The 18,392-nt window shown below is 33.4% G+C and overlaps 1 protein-coding gene across 2 annotated transcripts in view; it reads left to right on the forward strand.

Moving 5' to 3' along the window:
• The window catches only part of LOC136276280 (CD109 antigen-like), a 58,374-nt gene that overhangs the window by 38,656 nt on the left and 1,326 nt on the right, over nucleotides 1-18,392 (forward strand). The window contains exons 23-34 of one of the 2 annotated variants that reach the window (XM_066087857.1): nucleotides 1,221-1,362; nucleotides 9,835-10,011; nucleotides 14,245-14,326; nucleotides 14,442-14,598; nucleotides 14,722-14,805; nucleotides 14,893-15,073; nucleotides 15,203-15,417; nucleotides 16,070-16,219; nucleotides 16,355-16,417; nucleotides 16,524-16,636; nucleotides 17,239-17,383; nucleotides 17,631-17,733. In XM_066087857.1, the coding sequence (XP_065943929.1) occupies nucleotides 1,221-1,362; nucleotides 9,835-10,011; nucleotides 14,245-14,326; nucleotides 14,442-14,598; nucleotides 14,722-14,805; nucleotides 14,893-15,073; nucleotides 15,203-15,417; nucleotides 16,070-16,219; nucleotides 16,355-16,417; nucleotides 16,524-16,636; nucleotides 17,239-17,383; nucleotides 17,631-17,733 (1,612 nt within the window). The remainder of the gene's footprint in view (nucleotides 1-1,220; nucleotides 1,363-9,834; nucleotides 10,012-14,244; nucleotides 14,327-14,441; nucleotides 14,599-14,721; nucleotides 14,806-14,892; nucleotides 15,074-15,202; nucleotides 15,418-16,069; nucleotides 16,220-16,354; nucleotides 16,418-16,523; nucleotides 16,637-17,238; nucleotides 17,384-17,630; nucleotides 17,734-18,392) is intronic. The other variant, XM_066087858.1, reaches the window with a different exon arrangement.

The raw sequence follows: 18,392 nt of genomic DNA on the forward strand, positions 1-18,392 counted from the left end.
CCAACAAAAAAATCATTCACTGTCTGAGGGCATGGCTAAAAAAGATGCGATAATAACATCGGACCTACACGAATTCAACGCCAAGATTGAATTTCTAATGGCTACCTAAAATCAAATATCGTACAGGTACAATTACTTTATCAACCTCAATTAAGGAAATCAAATTTGACAATGGGAAAAATTAAATTATGTGAGCACACACATGTAATAACTCTAAAAACTCATGGTAAGTTCTTGATTAAGACTTTACTAGTCGAAGAAAATCACCCCTTGTGGCAATGGAATACAAGTGTCGGTACAATTGCAACTTATCATTTCGTTAATATGAATTAAACGTCGAAAATGCGATTCTAAGTCCCTGATACGTTTGACCTTTATATCGTACAAATCTACCTACATTGTTAATTCAAAGTATCAAAAAGTTAGATCGTTTTTTCTATTTTTGATATAACCCCTTTCCTTTTGTGTGTCTCATTGTCCGTAACAAATATATGTTGCATTTTTCTCAGCAACTATAAAGGGGAAGTCCTGGCCATTTTGTACAGTGCCGTTTTTTTTAAAATATGTGTCCATTTAGACCATGCTTGAAATTTTTAGCTAAATTATCACAATTTTCTGTTTGGGGTTTAAAAATTGGCGATATCCCAGTATTAAGAGGATTTATCCTTTGCCCAGACACTGTTGTACTGAAAAATAAGATACGGTATTTTTATTCGCTCAGTTTTAATTTCTGATATCTCTGATAACGAGGGCGAATATATCGCTTTTAACACGTAATTTATTAAAAGACAAAATAAGTCGTAGTGATGAGAAACTAAGTCAAACGTACAAAGTAGCGTCTCATTTGAACAAGATTATGAATGTCGTAATAACAGGATTAAATAAAATCTCGCATGTACGAGATAACAAGACGTTATACCGAGATACCAAATGGTACTTATGAAATACTAAGTCATTATAACGGAATTTCATATATTACGTACGTAATACTATTTAAAAAGTAGGTTTCTTATTATGTAATGACTTATTACACACACACACACACACACCCCTTGGACCTCCACTGCAGACTTAATAAATAACCTACACAAGAGTACTTAACAAAGATATGCTCAGTAATGAAGAAATAACAATGTATGCAGGTATTTGCGTATCACAATTATCTGTTGGTTTAATGTGAGTTCATATATTTTGAATGTTATTTTTGGCTTGGTTTACAGGCCCCAGGTGTACAACAAGATTACAACGTTCCAAAAATAATTTCGTTAAATGGAAGATCATCATGGATTAAGGATACCATTAATATTTCATTGCCAAGTACAGCTTTGCCGAAAACCAAGTTTCTGTTCATTACTATAACGGGTAAATCATATTTAAAATTTATTGAAACAATAATATGATCAATTTATGAATGTGAACATGCAGTAAAATTACAAGTTTTAGGAATCCTCCACAACTTAAAGATAAAAATCAAACAGACACTGATTGGGATATATATATATATATATATATATATATATATATATATATATATATAAGGACACACATTTTTAATTTTATGAAACGTCATAGAAAGTACAAGTCAGGGAATTGTGGAGAACCCCTAACAGGCTTAGTAAAATATCGAAATGATCATTATTCTGTCATTTCATTATTATCATTTATTTTACTGTGCTATTATATAAATAGTGCCCGTTTAGGAGGGTAAGAGTTGAAATTGACACCCCGAGAAAACTATTGTCAACCGACGCGAAGCGGAGGTTGACAATGTTTTCGAGGGGTGTCAATTTCAATTCTAACCCTTCTAAACGGGCACTATTTATCTTATTATACTGAATGTCTTAATTTTAAAGAAAACTTTACTACTTTTAAATATATGAATGAGGTGAATTCTTTGGCGAACCATACGCGCATAGTTTACGTGCATGTAACAATTCGTTGTGTTACCCGTTGCTAAGTGTGTTGCTAACGCTGAGGGTAATAAAACGATTATCAACTGCGTCTAAACTAATCAGATTTCAGTATTTAACATGAAAGTATAATAATGAATTTTAATACATATAAATTAGAGTACTAATTTAATGTTTATTTCTTTTGGATAATTTAGAATTAAGGACTATTGGGTCGGTCGGTCACAGGTATAGTGATGTATAAACGTCAGGCTCACACTTTCAATAAGCTGCACAATGTACCCCTATCCCAATTTTTTGGGAAAGGGTAACAACTCCATAGGATCTCCGTATTGGTGTCAATGAATACTCGTTCCCGCAACGATTTTGGATCAGATCATTTAACATTGACAGTAACATTTGCATTTCTTATCTGAACTGAATATAAGAATTTCCCTTTGTGAACATAAATAACGCGGCAAAAATCAGTTTCCCATTCACTTTGAATAGTTTCTAGTTCAATGCTGTTTTAGTGATATAACGAGATAAGACCACTTCTTTACACCGATATTCACGTTATCAAACCGATCTACCCTTAAAGGGACATACTAACGGTTTTGATCAAAATTATTTTTCCGTTTTTAATGTTAAAAATGCTTCAGTATGTAAAATAAATCGGAGAGGACTGCAATATTATTGCTAGCTTTGAATGGATGAAATTCTATTTCTACAAGACAATTTGAAACGTCTACTTACAAATGTTCTACGCAGTGCAGTTACATATAATTTAACTTCAGTTATTAGATATTGTTTTCTTTTTATGTCGATACATTTTCCTTATATGGTTTTCAATGTTTTATTAAGAACCATCATCTGACATTTAATGAAAATCCTTTGATGTACAGGTTTTAGCTCAGCTAAAAAGGTCTTAGTGAATTTTTCTGATCACATGTTGTCCATCGTCCGTCTGTCTGTCTGTTCGTCCGTCCATCCCTCCGTCTTGGTACTTGTTACAATGGTAATGAAATGATTCTATACTTTCTAATAACGGATGAAAACCTTTGAAAAGGAAGATAATCACAAAACAGTAAAAATAGGGTGTACATGTATGTGTGAAAATCCTTCCTCTCAAGAATCCCTGCTCCATAGATATTAGTGTTTATGCCAAAGCTTGCATAATTATATAGCTATAGTAACAAGAGGCCCACAGACCTGATGGTTACCTGAATATCATCGTAGATGGACCTGTCCTGCAGTCTCATGTTTGCGTTTTAAAACTTCTTTCGAAATCGAAGACTTCATTTTGAAGTCCAAAACTGTTCTAACCGTTACCCCCACTTTTATTATTTCTTGTTTTAAACATTAATTCTTAAAGGGGGAAACAAGAGAATCTCGGATTTTCTTACCCCAGCACCAGGTGTCAAAATTATTAACATTTTGTCAAAAAGACCTAAAGGCTTTTAATCCCATTTTTATAATATTCACAGTTTCGTTGATAATGCACACAAGCATATACAATGCACATAAAATCAAGTAGGCTTCCACAAATAGAAAAATTTAGGTAGAGGTTTTTACATACATGTAATAACAATGCAAATAGTTTAACTCCCGCGACTGTGAAATAACAAAAAAAAAATATTTAAGTTTAAGATTTAATATAATTATTTCCACACTATGGCCATATTGGGCCCCCTAGAACCTACACTGACCCAGGGGCCACACGATTTTGGAGAAGGCTTCATTGACATTATAACCATGTATTTAGTTATTCTTAACAACATGTAGAGACGAGAAAAATTCTTAAGATTTAATACATTTTGATATATGCATTAAATCAGGAATTTGTACTTATATTAAAAAAATTAATACGTTTTACTCTATGGCACTTAAGGATCTAAACCCCTGATCCAAGTTTTCTGCTAATGTTTGCCTTTCCTTCAAGCATTTCGGCTTTTTAATTTCAATTCCACTTTTTATTCCCTTAAACTTAAACTAGGCATTGACTCGATTGATATAGCAGGGGTATGTGTTTACTTAGGTTTTTCGAAGATTTTAGGCAACATCTTCCTTTTAAAAGATTGTTTTCTATATGAGCGCATAAATGTTTCAAATTGTCGTGTATATGGTCAATAAAAACAGTTATATTAATCATTCACATCCATGAAACAAGTCGATACAGCCGTGCGTCCGTATGTTGTTTTTTTTAGTTAAAAAGTGAGAAACCTTGTATGCTTGTTTCTATTAAAAAAGGTAGTTTGTTTACGAATTTCAACCCTTTAGACCTCAAGAATAACAAAGCCCCGAACACGTGACTGAAATTCTTAATTATACCCCCGCAAACGAAGTTTAGGGGGGTATATTGGTTTCACCCTGTCCGTCTGTCCGTCTGTCTGTCTGTCCGTCTGTCCGTCTGTCCGTCTGTCTGTAGACGCAACTTTGTCCCCCCTATAGAATTTTTTATTACTGCATGGAACAGTTTGAAAATTTGTACGTATGTTGAACACCATCTGAAGATGTGCACCTGCAATTTTTTTTAAGATCAGACAAGATTTAATGATTTTATGACAGTATTCATTTTCCTTATTCTATATATTGTACACTAATGTTGAAAAGTAAGGGAGGTAATCCTTACAGATTTTATTAATTAATTAATAGAAAACAGTCTAAAATATATTTAATATATAAATACATCCAGATGGAGTTTTTTGTCTTTATGTCTTAATTAATAAAAAAAAATTTATTTTTTATAAGTATTCTATCAACTGACAATGCAAAGTTTTTTTTGTCAATGATAAATTCTTAGGAGCTAATGAGAACATTAAAGACAAGTGTGGCTGAATTCATTTGTCCCAAGGGAGCCATTATCTGAGCCATGGCTCAGATGGAGCATGTGTTTAGGGGAAATTGATAATCTGTAAAATGGGTGATGGTTTTGGGGCTATTTTAAAACTGTTTCATGTAAACCAAAAGGTCTATCATTATAAGGAAATAAATAATATAATTATTAATAAAGAAGTTAAACTATTTTTAGAGGTTGTTTAAATTTATTTGTCAAGTAATTTGATGAAGTGACCCTATTGGGCATTAATTTAAATGAAATTCAAAATTACTGATATGATTGTAGTGTTTTGGCAATTTTAAAATTGTTTGTAATTTTAAATTTTCTTTTTTACATATTTTTACATAGTATGGTAATTATGGTAATGTTTTGGGAGTTTATTAAATTTAACAAGCTCATCAAAGAAAATCATAGTCCTATGGGATCAATTTTCTGATATGGAGTTCAATTGTGCCATAGGAGAAAGTGAGGAAAATTTGAAACGACTAATTGCATCTGTCAAGACTCTTATTAGAAAGATATTGAAAGTTTTATCAACAGAAGAGCATTGCTTGGCTACCGGTATTTCTATTCACTGCAAAGGGAGGGGTTATTGTCATTTTGTTGGTTTTTCTTTAAATCAATTAAATTAAAAAAATATATCATCAAATACATACATTTGTAAATGTATTACTGTTATAGATATGTATTTACAGTGAAATTCTGACAATTTTGATTTTAATTTTTCTTTGTTAACTATTTTTTTTTTTTTTACAATTCTAGAATTTTTTTTTTGTATGTGTTCCAAACCTTAATTATTATTCAATTCAATTATTTGTCCCATTTGAAATTAGCCTAGCGGGGGTATTAGTCCCATTAGGACAGTTCTAGTTTCGCATAGGTGTGCTCAAAGCGTGATTGTGAATTAATTTCAGGTACGAGGTACTCGTGTCATTCAATCAAACGCACCTTTTAATATACTAATGCATACTTTTCGCACGCTTGATTGACGCTCCATCTTTTAATACAAATGTTATGTTCTTATTCGTTTCACTCAAACATTTATAAACACAAACTCTTGAGTAAGATGTGAAGCGCTCTGAAAGTGCAGTTTTAGTTAATTCGAAGATAAAGGAGATAAGAAAACTCGCTAAATGCCAAGATTTTTTTGTGACTGAAAGTTTTTCAGAAAAATTTTCTTTGACATGGCCATCTTTTGCCCTATCCGACCGCCACCGCCCATGCGTTTTAAACAGTCTACCACAAACCCCTGCGGCTGTTGCAGAAGTAGCACCACCCGATTTTATACTATGTACACCAAATTTTGACTTGTCTTAACCAATCTTATTAATGGCGTCCAATGTTATCTTCCTTGCTATTGTATATGAAATCGGACGATTATCCGTTCTAGGTCTATCAGAATTAGACTTTTTTTTACAAAAAGACACCGATCTAAACAAGTGTTGAGAAGAATACATTGCAGCATTTGACAATCTTAAGAACTTTTCTAATATATTTACAGGACATGTGTCACAGAATGTTCTAGCTATACAAACGTTTTGACCAGTTTTATACACATCTGTCTTGCTTTTAACAATGTTAATTTCCACGCAATTATCCTGTAAACAAATATCTAAATAAAGAATATTTACTATTTCAGAGAATCTCAGGAATCCAGCAAAACCTAAAAAAAACACACACAAAGTTCTCAAATTATACAAATTGTCATCCTTTCAAAATGTAGACACCAGGGCCTTCCAATGTTCTGGCGTAATACGTTCTTTTTTGGTAACAGGTTTTGATGTTTCTCTAAGTGCCCCCCCCCCCTCCATAATAATTTTAACGAGGACAGAATCACATGGATCAACATAGCCTGCTAGGCTATATACCCAGCTAATAGCATGCGCAGCTGAATGAATTTTTTCCGATGATTTGTACTGCTTTGCGAAATGAATGATATACAATGCAACGTTGGCTTTCGAAGCAGGAAGAGGAGTAATCACAGCTAGGGTTAAAGCTGTTACACCATTTGCAAAAGTGTTAAAATCGTACACGTACTGTTTTGCTGTATTGTCGGCCTTAGATGTTTTACAATATCGAGGTAGTTCTGATGCGAGTTCCTCAAGACGACGATCTTTACTTTCGTTGTTAATGCCTATCCATCTGCCCACTGTAAAAACATCTGAAAAATGTGTTTGTTCTAACAACATATCAATATCCTCTTCATTTCAAATTACACTATATATGGTGTATCAAGACCTTCATCATCTGCAATACACCCTATGATGTACCAGGACCATTATTCAACTGCAATACATCAACAGTTCATATTCGCCACATATAAGCAAGTACCATTATTAATATCATGTCATCTGCAATACACCTTCATTCATAACAAATTAGTAGCATCCAATCGTGCCACAAATATTCCAGAACCGAAAAATACAGAACCAAATAAGCAGTTTTTGTTCTGACCTTGAATGATTATCTCCTTTGTATCTTTAAAAAAATAATACGTCTTTCACATAAGTTTTATGATATAATTTTTCATCAAATAACATTGGCCAAAAAATGCACACGGTCAGTTTGGTACTACAAGAACACCGTAGGGCATTACGATTTAGTAAGAGACTATTAAATGAATGGGAGGAACTAGCCATTTATTTCCCCACCCCAATTTTTTGTACAACAGTCTACAGCCTCTGATTCACGATTCTAGAATTTTGAGTTGTATCTAAGCAATTTACGATTTTTGAAATTTGCAAATCTGTCTACAGTTAATGATCCGAACATAGAACTTACAAAATCAAAAAATTCTACAATAATTCCCAATCATCATGATTTTACTAAGAAAATCTGCTTGATCATTTTCTCAACTCGGAATCCACTGAACATCAAGTGAAATTTTGCTATCGGTGCACATTTTGAAAATATTATATGCTGTAACTTGTAAATGGTGCTTCATGATACCAGAGTGTACTTTTTTCTCACAATTTTGGTTATCAGTAAACCACTTCGCTGTCATTTCTTGTAAATTATTCTTAAAAGATGTCAACGCCAATTGTATGCCCTTCAACTCTCTCCATGTCGAACTCATATTTTTCTTATCATCTTTCCACATCAGATGGAACACCTTAGAATTAACTTCAAGTGTATATGCACTGGCTGCTGAGTTGCTTGCATCTGAATAAATGATTACATTTTTTCTTTTAACAGAATGTAGAAATCTTGTATTTTTACAAGGAATACATTTTATCCAGAAATTCAATTCTTCAAAAACTTGATATCTATGTTTGAATAATAATTTTAGATCCATAATTCTTTTGTAGCTATTTCCATAAAAGAAAATTGTGTCATTATATTACACATGTTATACATTACTGGTGTCATGGAAATGATTTGTCCAACTACTTGTGCCAGTTCTCTCGCTGTTATATTTGGGAAACGACCAATAACTTTCTTTAAACAAGAAACAGCGTCTTCTGTTCGTCTATCTGGAACTGTAATGAAAAACGAATTTGAATTCCATGTTAAACCTCACCAATTCAATAATTTGCGTTGGAATAAATTTAACTGTGATTTGTCTATATTGACCACCAGTCCGGTTTCTGACAATGTTCTTTGAATGAAATTAGAATCTAAAATACATTGACTTCCAGTTGAAGCAAATGCTAAATCTAGATACAATACAATCATTATTATCACTTTTTCTAAAAAAAAAATTACCACCACGCTGGAGAGGAATCAGCGATTCGAATATGCGGTTTTAATTTTTTTTTCCGCAATTTTCATATGAAATGACTCGCTATCTGTAAAGTCAAAAGCTCTTGTTTCCAGTTTATCTAGACCCTCGAGAATCTCGGCATTAAATTCGTACTATGAACGGTTCCCTTCAGATTTAATTTTTAAAATAGAATTTTATTTTTATTTTTTAGTGATAGACTCCAGCTGTTCTGCTTTGAGCTGACCCGATAAATTTTAAAATTGTGTCTGACAAACGCCTGTGACGAGCTTTACCACGTCGGCAATATCCAGTGGAGGGTTTCCAACAGCTTCTTTTTGAGTTTGGTTGATTTCGCCTTTTTCTTATAGAAAAATTTCGTCGCCAGAGTCGTTCATCAAAAAATGACAAAACGTGTCTTGACTGCACGAAAAAGAACCTTCGAATGGTTTTTATTTTACTAATACACAATAATTTTCACGGTCATTCATAGCCCGTACTATGAATACCTAGGTGACAATAATAACAACCAATTGATGCAAAGAATAAACAAACACTACCACGTGTTTCAGTAATATTAATAAATACATATAGTGACCTACATAGCCGTTTTAGGAATATTATATTTGTACAGAATGTGTTCGGACATAAGATGAATCAGTCCAAAACTAGAGCAAATTTTGGTGCGCCGTAAATTGCAATTTTTTAACACGTACGAAACTGTAGCTCCAAGGTCGTCCATTCGATTTTTTTTCAGACCGGGAGCCATAAACTTGCAGCTTAAGAAATGTAATGCTACAACTTGAGAGATTACTATGGAAGCGTCCTCAGATAGAGTAAATTTTAACTTGTAAAACCCGTGGCTCACGGACCAATACTAAGGCCCAATATAGATTCTAAGGAAATTGTGTTAAAATCTTCTTCTCAAGAAATACACTACTACATTTAGTTATTTTACTATTTAAGCATTATCTATCTTCATATCCTCAAATCTAGGTCTTCTACGTTTTATTATTATTTATAGTTCATTTTACAGTTTCTCTAATACGTTAAGACCTAGGATAATAAGAATGGTCAGTTGATGCATCTTAGATCTTACCAATGGCATATGGTTTTCAAAAACGATGCTTCTTTTTAGATTGTTTGTATAAATGTCAAGTCTTGGAATATATGAAATATTTTGCGAGTTTTACAATATTAACAGGAGTTTCACATTTAAAACTTTCGAAAGGGGTTACGAGAACTGTAGTTCAGGTGAGCGATGTGGCCCCTGGGCCTCTTGTTAAAAAGATTAATATGGTTTTCGATTATAGTTTCACATTAATGCTACTGTGTATTTATGGGTATTATATATGTTTAATATAAAAAAAAAACTTAAGGTACTTATTTTAAATCGTATTTTTCAGGAGATATTCTGGCACCAAGTATTAATGGACTCGATCATTTAATACGTTCCCCCAGTGGGTGTGGCGAGCAGACAATGATGTTTCTAGCACCAAATATTTACGTTATACATTATCTCAAAAGTACAAAACAGTTATCAACGGACATGAAAAGGAAAGCAGTTACAAATATCAATAGCGGTACTTACTTTTTTTCTTTGTGATGAGATGACAACAATTTTGGATGGCATTTGCAGTTGGTTCACCGGTTTACCCCCAAAGATCACAAATATTTTCAAATTTCATAACTTCATTATTAATATACCGATATAGAATTAATACACATTTTTTACCTTCCTTTACCCACTTCATATGAAACATTTTTAATCGATTTAATAGTAATGGTATATATAAGTTCCCGTTCAATCACTTTGTTGTTCATTTTTTTAATCCTCAGAGATAATTTTTTTTTAATTACACGATTTCAGACAAATAATTTATTGTGACAATGGAATTCTGAATGTGTCATCTTTCTTGTCTGGTTGAAAAATACGGCTGTGAAAAATTTACGCTGCATCTTTTGAATTGCAAATGACGTGAAAACATCCATTTGATGATGAAAATTTGCAAGGTGTTCCGAGAACTAGATTTGAAAAAAAATGTTCGATTTTTTCAATATAAATATCTATGAAAACTATAATTTTAAAACACTTGACAATTTATCCCGATTATGATAATGAAATGGGACTTGTCAAAGAGGATATCTTGGACAGCTATTGTTCCACATGGTTTTAATTGATTTTAAGCCAAGCATATAGAAAAATTGCTTGAAGTCTGTCCCAAGATATTTAAGCCGCTTATTTGAACGATTTTTAATGAAGATACTCAAATCTGTGACAGAAGGGCAATTGAAATCGATGAAAGGGAAAATTTCCAAGATAACTTCATTCACACATAATCATTTTTCTCTTGTAAAAAATCACAGGAACGATAACAGATTTCCTACGGAGATTTATAATGGGGAATGTTGACATCTTTTCTCCATTCGGAAGTACCTGGGACACCTCCCACAAATTTTCAACGTTATCATCGGGGCGTCTTCATCTCCTTGGCAATGGAAAACCCTCGAAGACTTTTTTATTTTTAGGCGTGTAATGATACCCGACAAGCTGGCGGGGGGGGGGGGGGGGGGGAGTTCAAAGGGGGAAATTAGGGCTTTTTTTCATACTATTGAATGAACATCGTCTGCACCTAGAGGTATTTATAAATATCGAATTAATTAAGGAAATATGCGGCAAATATCTTGAGACAGACATTAGAGTGCTAATGTTGTAAAGTTAAGAATTGTTTTACGTATTTGATCAAGTTAACGATCACAATCAGAAGAGCTTGGCATTTTTGTGATTAAGATTGCACAAATAACGCTAAATTATCTAAGTACCTGTTGTGATAACTTGAGTGTTTCTGTAACGGAAATACGTGTACACATGATTCGACGACTTTTTGTGAGCAAACGAGACTTTGCTCAAAATGTTTTAAAAGGGCATTGTCACGATTTTGGTCAAAAATTTTTTTCCGATTTTAATATTTACAATGTTTCAGAAAGGCATTTTTAAAAGGCAACCGATATTTGAGTGTCATTTGTTGAGTTAAAACCGATATTTGAGTGTCATTTGTTGAGTTAAAAGCAAGTTACAGAGCTTGAAATTCTTCGCTATGTAAACATAGCGTTTGTTTACATTTTGAATGTTGAAGTGAAAATTCCAGTTTTATACCTAAAAATGAATGTATTAATCGTTAAGAACTGTTTATTTATGCTTAAAAAAGAATAATAAGATTGACAAACCAGCTTGAAAGAGATTGTTTACTCGTATATTGAACCTATGTAAACAAAAAGCCTTGTTTACATGACGAAGAATTATGAGCCCTGTATCTTGCTTAAAACTCAACGACTGGCACCCAAATTTCATTTGATCATTAGAAATGCATTCCTAAAGCATTGCAAATAATAAAAACAGAAAAATAAAATTTGACCAAAATCGTGACCATGCCCCTTTAAAATATTGAAAATATAAAAAAAAATATATTATATTCTGCAGTGTCTTTATAATGTATACAAATAATTTTATTCTAAAGTGCTCGTGCGCCTATTCTAGAAGCACCTTAAAGCCCATTTCACATTTGGCGCAAGAGCACTTCATAACACTTCGCGATCTGAATCTTTTGACTTCGCACGAGCATTCGCATACGTTGCACGAGCTTTCGCATTCATTTCATGCATTTTTGTAGTCGCATCAAGTTTCCTCAAAATAGTGAAAATGCACATTATATATTATTCAGACGCGATTCTTGAACAATATCTTCTCTTGAATTCAGCAATGTCTACGGAAGAGCGTCAGAAACGGGCGGTATATATATCCCAAGTGATTCGTATAAGGAAACGCATGATCGGACGAGCGTCGCACGTCCAATCGCAATTGTGCACGTTTAATCGTCCGATCCTCTGGTCTGCGATCCTAAGTATTTTCTTACAACACTTGCTTTATTTGTACAAAAGTCGCATATTGATGCAAAATATAACGCAAGATCCCTTGCGTTTACGTCGAACAACGGTCGCTCTAAATAGTGCGAGTTTCGAGCGAGTTCTTTTTCATCTGCGATTATTTTGGCAAGAGTTTACGAATATTTTGTCGCTTCTGTTCGTGTGCACTTTGTGAAAGGGACTTAAAGAACAGATACTGCGACCTTGATATTCCGAAATAATAAGTAAAATCGTTTAATCATTTGTAATATTAACAAGAATATTTCCACATACTGACCTAGATCTTATTTTGCTTTACACATCTGTTAACTTACTTAAAGACTCATATTTTTCCTCCATGATTAAATAAAAATGTGTGAACTTTACTCCAATACTCAGGTTTTTTTTATTTTGAAACACATCATGTTTTACCCTTCATCATCAAATGCATCGATTGATATGTAACATAATTTTTTTATGTCTGTGCTATTTAATATTTGTCCGGCTTAATTCGGAGCTACCTTAAATGACGAATCAGGGTACTTGATATGTAGTCTAATTTCAAAGAATTTCGTTGATGAGATGACACTTATTACTTATGTTATTTAAACAGCAGTTGGAGTGGAGATAATGGAGCTAAATAGATTATGTTGACCGAAAAATAATATCTACAAAACGTTTCGATGGGTTTACTCTGTCTTCAAAAGCATTTTCTTTTCGAAGAGTCCGAACTTTTGAAGATTTTTCTAAATTTAACTAAAGAATGGCATAACTGTTAAAATCACTTGAAATGTTACCAGATTAAGAAAATATGATGCTTATCACCCTCGTGCAAAACTAAGGAGGAGCTTACAACAAACAACCGTCTTTACATGAATTGTTTCTTTATGAGTTTGCTTGGGTTTTATACAATACTCATGAATTTCTTTCACTGTACTTGACCGGTCTCCTTCTTTTGATGCCGACGTGTGTCCGTTTAATCCGAGTCACACCCAGCCAGACATGTGCAATGTACAACTGCCTGTTGTGAAAAGGATTTAACGGATATAATTGATTTTTATCCGCTCATTCACTTACATATGCTATACAGGTACGCGACAGTAAGATTTCCATTCGAAAACTGTTTCCTTAGTTTCTAACGTATTAACGTCAATTGCATTTGTTTATCCAGTTCTTGCTTGTGACTAATAGTAAAATCTGATTATATATATATATATATATATATATATATATATATATATATATATATATATATATATATATATATATATATATATATATATATATATACACACACACACACAAACATTGCAAAAACTTTCATATGACCACATACTAGTACTTGTCCAAAGTGATGAATTTAGATATATAAAGCTCAGACAAAATTCACCTTATTGGAGCTCCACGTCCGCACGTTTGAACCCACGTTTGGACCTTCGGAATATACTCTCCTAACAGAGAGCAGCCAGCACTCTAACCACTCGGCTATTTATGGAAGACTTAAATCTTCCTTTCGACAAAGGACGGAACTTAGCGCGCTGGTCACTCACTACACGGTCTTTAAGATTGACTTGGAATGTAGACAAACGGCATTCTGAGAGGATCGTCACGAACCACATTTCATGAATACATACATACCGGTGATGGCTGCCCACTGCTAGAATAGTAGGTTCCAAAGGTCGTGAGTTCAAACTTGGTCGGATGTGGAGCTCCACTAAGGTGAATTTTCTGTGTTTTATATATCTATTATTTTCTTCTGGTATATGTTAATCTGAGAGTAATTGCAATGTTTGTTTGGTTTTTTTTTAGAATGCTGTATAAATTTGGGAAATTTATAGTTGTTTATCCGTCCTTGAACGTATTGAATGTTGGAATAATATATATGATAAGAATCCTTTCATATCCTTTTTCAGGCGTTGACAGAGAACTCCGTTGGCGCAGACATGATGGTTCATTCAGTATATGGGGAAACCGTGACAGACGTGGGAGTACTTGGTGAATTAAAATATTATCTGTCATTCATGTAAAATTGCCGAAGTTCACAATAGTTTATCGGTTCATGTTTACATTCCATTTGTCGGTTTTATATATTCGAAAAATATTTCACTAGGCTGACATCGTTCGTTTTGATGTGCTTCCACCAAGCTGATGATTTTATACCAGTAGAGAAAGGAATCTTTGTTAAAGGTTTAAACTGGTTATTACGGCAACAAAACACAGATGGCTCATTTGCTGAAAATGGACGAGTTATTCAATACCAAATGCAGGTACATGTAACAAGAGTTCTAATAATATAAATAAAATGTCCACAAAGGTAAACTCTTAAATTGTATGTAAGACAATGTTTTAGTATCTAGTTGTGCATAGTAACAGAATATATTTATTTTCAGGGAGGTGTTAGAGCATCTCGAGTTACAATGACTGCTTATGTTCTCTTGACATTGTTAGAGTTCAAAGATTTTTCGGAATTTAAGGTAAAGAAAGAAAATACCTTTGACCTCTGATAAACACAGAAGGCTTCATATTCAGTTTGATTTTATATCTTTATCCTTCCCAATTAGACAAAAATAGCTACTGCAAAAACTAAGGCGATGCAGTTTATAACAAGATCAAGCAATATAAATGGATTGCGAGGGAGTAAACATGGAATGGCTCTAACCAGCTATGTGTTACAAAAAGCTGGTTACTCTGATAAAGCAAAACGTGTGTACGCCGATTTAAAAACACAAGCAAATTTCCAAGGTATGTTATTTTTCGTGTGCCTTTATAACAACGTAGCTTTTAGTTATATTTTGATATTTGGAATGTGAAATGAAACTGCAAGAATTTGAATTTTCAAATACCCAAACTCGAAAACTTTTTTTGATTTAGGCAAATATTTGTTTTGGCAAAACAACGGCAATCGGGTATACAAACAAAAACTGAGCTGGCAGTCTCCAAATCCGAGAGCAAGACCAATTGACATAGAAACGTCAGCGTATGCATTACTGTATCTTGCCGAAAAGAAGGACATGTCACAGGGCATAAAAATAGTGAACTGGCTTGTCTCCCAACGGAATCCCCAAGGAGGTTACTCATCAACACAGGTACAATTGAACGCACAAGATGTGCATAAACAGTTAGTTCTTATCAGTTTTAAAATCATTACATAATCTCCTGAATCTTGTACATTTGAACATTATTTTACTTAGAAGTTGATATTTATTAATCGGAAAATTGCAAATTTAACAATACAGAAAGTTTGCTTCTTATCATACGTGAAGGGCAAAAAACAACGTTCCTTTACTGATTTGTTCATTACTAGACATACTTTTATAGGGTTTAATAATGTTGATATATTTACATGAGGGTTATTTTGAAAATAAATTATAGAAATATGAATAACAACCATTGTTATACCCTTGTAAAATAGTTATTATATAACTATTTACTAAAAAAAAGTCAAGCATTTTGACTGTTGGACTGGAACTGTTGGATTGGAACTGTTAAAATCGACTGTTGACCGGTGACGTCACATTCCTTGAAAAAGTGTTATTGATTAGAAGGGGTATAACAAAACTGTTGTTTACTGTGTCTCGGGCAACAGTTGACTTGTCGGACCGGCTCGCAAACTGTTGCCCGCGGCCTTTGGCCTTGGGAAACAGTCTGAGGGCCGGTCCAACAGATCAACAGTTGCCCTCTACCCCAGTCAACAACTGTATACTATTATGTTTTTGTTAATTTCTCATATTTATACAGGACACAGTTGTATCCCTCCATGCACTTGCCAAATTTTCTAGCTTGCTTCAACAATCGAGCGTAGATGCTGAGGTAAAAGTGAAAACTGACTTCAAAGAAAAAACGGTACATGTAAACAGGAAAAATAGGCTACTTGTTCAAAGAATTGAGGTAAGGTCCTCCAAACCGTAAAATTAGTAAATATGAATAATAAATGATTATACATTTTCATATAATAAGATAAAATTCAGTATGATAAACTAATAAAAATAAAAATAATATGGTCTGTATGCAATTATTTTCTAGTTAGACAAAAGAACAAAACATGTGGAGATAAAAGTAAAGGGGAAAGGACTCGTTTTGGTTGATGTAAGCGACATTTTCTAGCTTCGATTGATTAAAATGAATTCAAATAAAATACTTTATTTTAAAATGTCATTATATCAAGCACTTATCTTTTTTACATGCATTTCAGACTACTGTGAAATATAATGTCATGAAAAGCGGGGATTCAACCTTTGAAATCAATACAACAATATCGTCATCTAAGCAAACATTTGACAAAATCACAGTTAATGTTTGTATAAGGTAAAAAATCAAAGATGAAAAATATACATCATCGGGTATATTTAGAGTAATAATTTCTTTACATTTCGTATAATAAAGGGACACTTAACATACAGAGGTGGAGAGTGGTGTCCACGTTTTGATTTGGGTGAATGACTAAACTTGAACTTGGCAGCAGAGTGATGCAGTGTTTATTTCTATTGAAAAATTAACGTTCTTACAGAAAATTATATTTATATTCTGAGGGTGGAGGGGTATGATATATAAAAGATAATTAAAGATAAGGATTTCTTTTGTAGTCAATTCCAAAACAGTTAATATCCCATTATCTTCTAGTTAATTTGTGCTATCTATAAGTCTTAATTTGACTTTTAACATTATCGCTCTGTGTAGGAAATATCTAAAAGCTTTTTGTTTTGTTACTTTATATACATCTGTATCTATTCATATAATTGATTGTATCTTAAAACGCGTTGTTCATTACTTTGAACTAACTCATTTTAACTTATTCTTGAAAATTAAATCGATAGAGGAGTGGTTTATGAAAACGTGGCCAAAGTGTTGACAGTTGATTTCCTATTAGAAAATACTTGTTTTTTCAGCAAGATATTGTTTTTTTTAAGGAGAAAAGATAACAAAGACAATGGGATGGTGCTTGCTGAAGTTGGACTTCCGTGTGGATTTAAAGGGGACCTATCTAAAACTAACGCACGGGGGCTCGATCATAAAGAGGCAATGTCGGATAAACTTGTGTTGTATTTTAAAAATGTACGTAAGAAAATGTTGTTCTGTAAGTGAGCTTAAATTGCAGCTTAAAAACTTTTTGACAATATGGTATGATAATCGTTTAGCTAATAAAAAATCATTTATGTCTATCATAATACTACTCATAAAGGTACATGCAGATTAAGATTTTCTGTAGGTTCACTGATAGAAACCAATATGTTTAAATTTAGATATCATATACATGTACATGTGATATGACATTCTTTACACGATTTTAATAACAACACAGCTGAGGAGGAACTGGGTGTGTTTTGACGTGACAGGTAACCGCGTGGACAAGGTCACTGAGTCACAGGGAGTACCCATCATTGTGTACGACTATTACGAGCCAGGTAAAATAATTAACCTATTGATCTGGGTCGATTGTACATTGATTATTGGCCCAGTGCCATATATACTATCGGAAAAAAGAAACTGTGCGTTATTTAATATATGAAAAAATATTTAAAAATTACAACGAACAAATTTTATTTTTGTAATACTGTTAACACATGTATTCGTAACAACATTTCATAGCACATTAATGTCAACGTCGAATAACGTCAATTTCAGCACACTCGAAAGGCACTGTTATTTGAAATTAAATTAACAAAATTAATAACGCGTGTGACCACCATTTGCGTTCACGCATGCTTGACAGCGACGCCTCATTGATGCCACTAAAGTGTTCAGATCTAGAAATGCTTGAGGGATGTTGTTACAGATGTTGGTTCAAGCCTGGCCTAAATCAGCCAATGTCACTGGCTGATTTGGTATACGACGTAAACGTCTTTCCATTTCATCCCAGACGTGCTCGATCGGCGACAAATCGGGGGAAACAGCTGGCCAAGGCAAGACATCGACATTCTTTTGAACAAACAAGTCCATGACCACACGTGCAACGTGTGGCCTTGCGTTGTCTTGCTGCAGAGTGATGTGATTTTGATGTCTCTGTATGAAGGGTATCACATGACGCTGAATAATTTCATCTCGATAGCGTACGCCGGTGAGA

Source organism: Magallana gigas, chromosome 6 (genome assembly GCF_963853765.1).
Source record: "Magallana gigas chromosome 6, xbMagGiga1.1, whole genome shotgun sequence".
In the NCBI taxonomy this organism is placed as follows: Eukaryota; Metazoa; Mollusca; class Bivalvia; order Ostreida; family Ostreidae; genus Magallana; species Magallana gigas.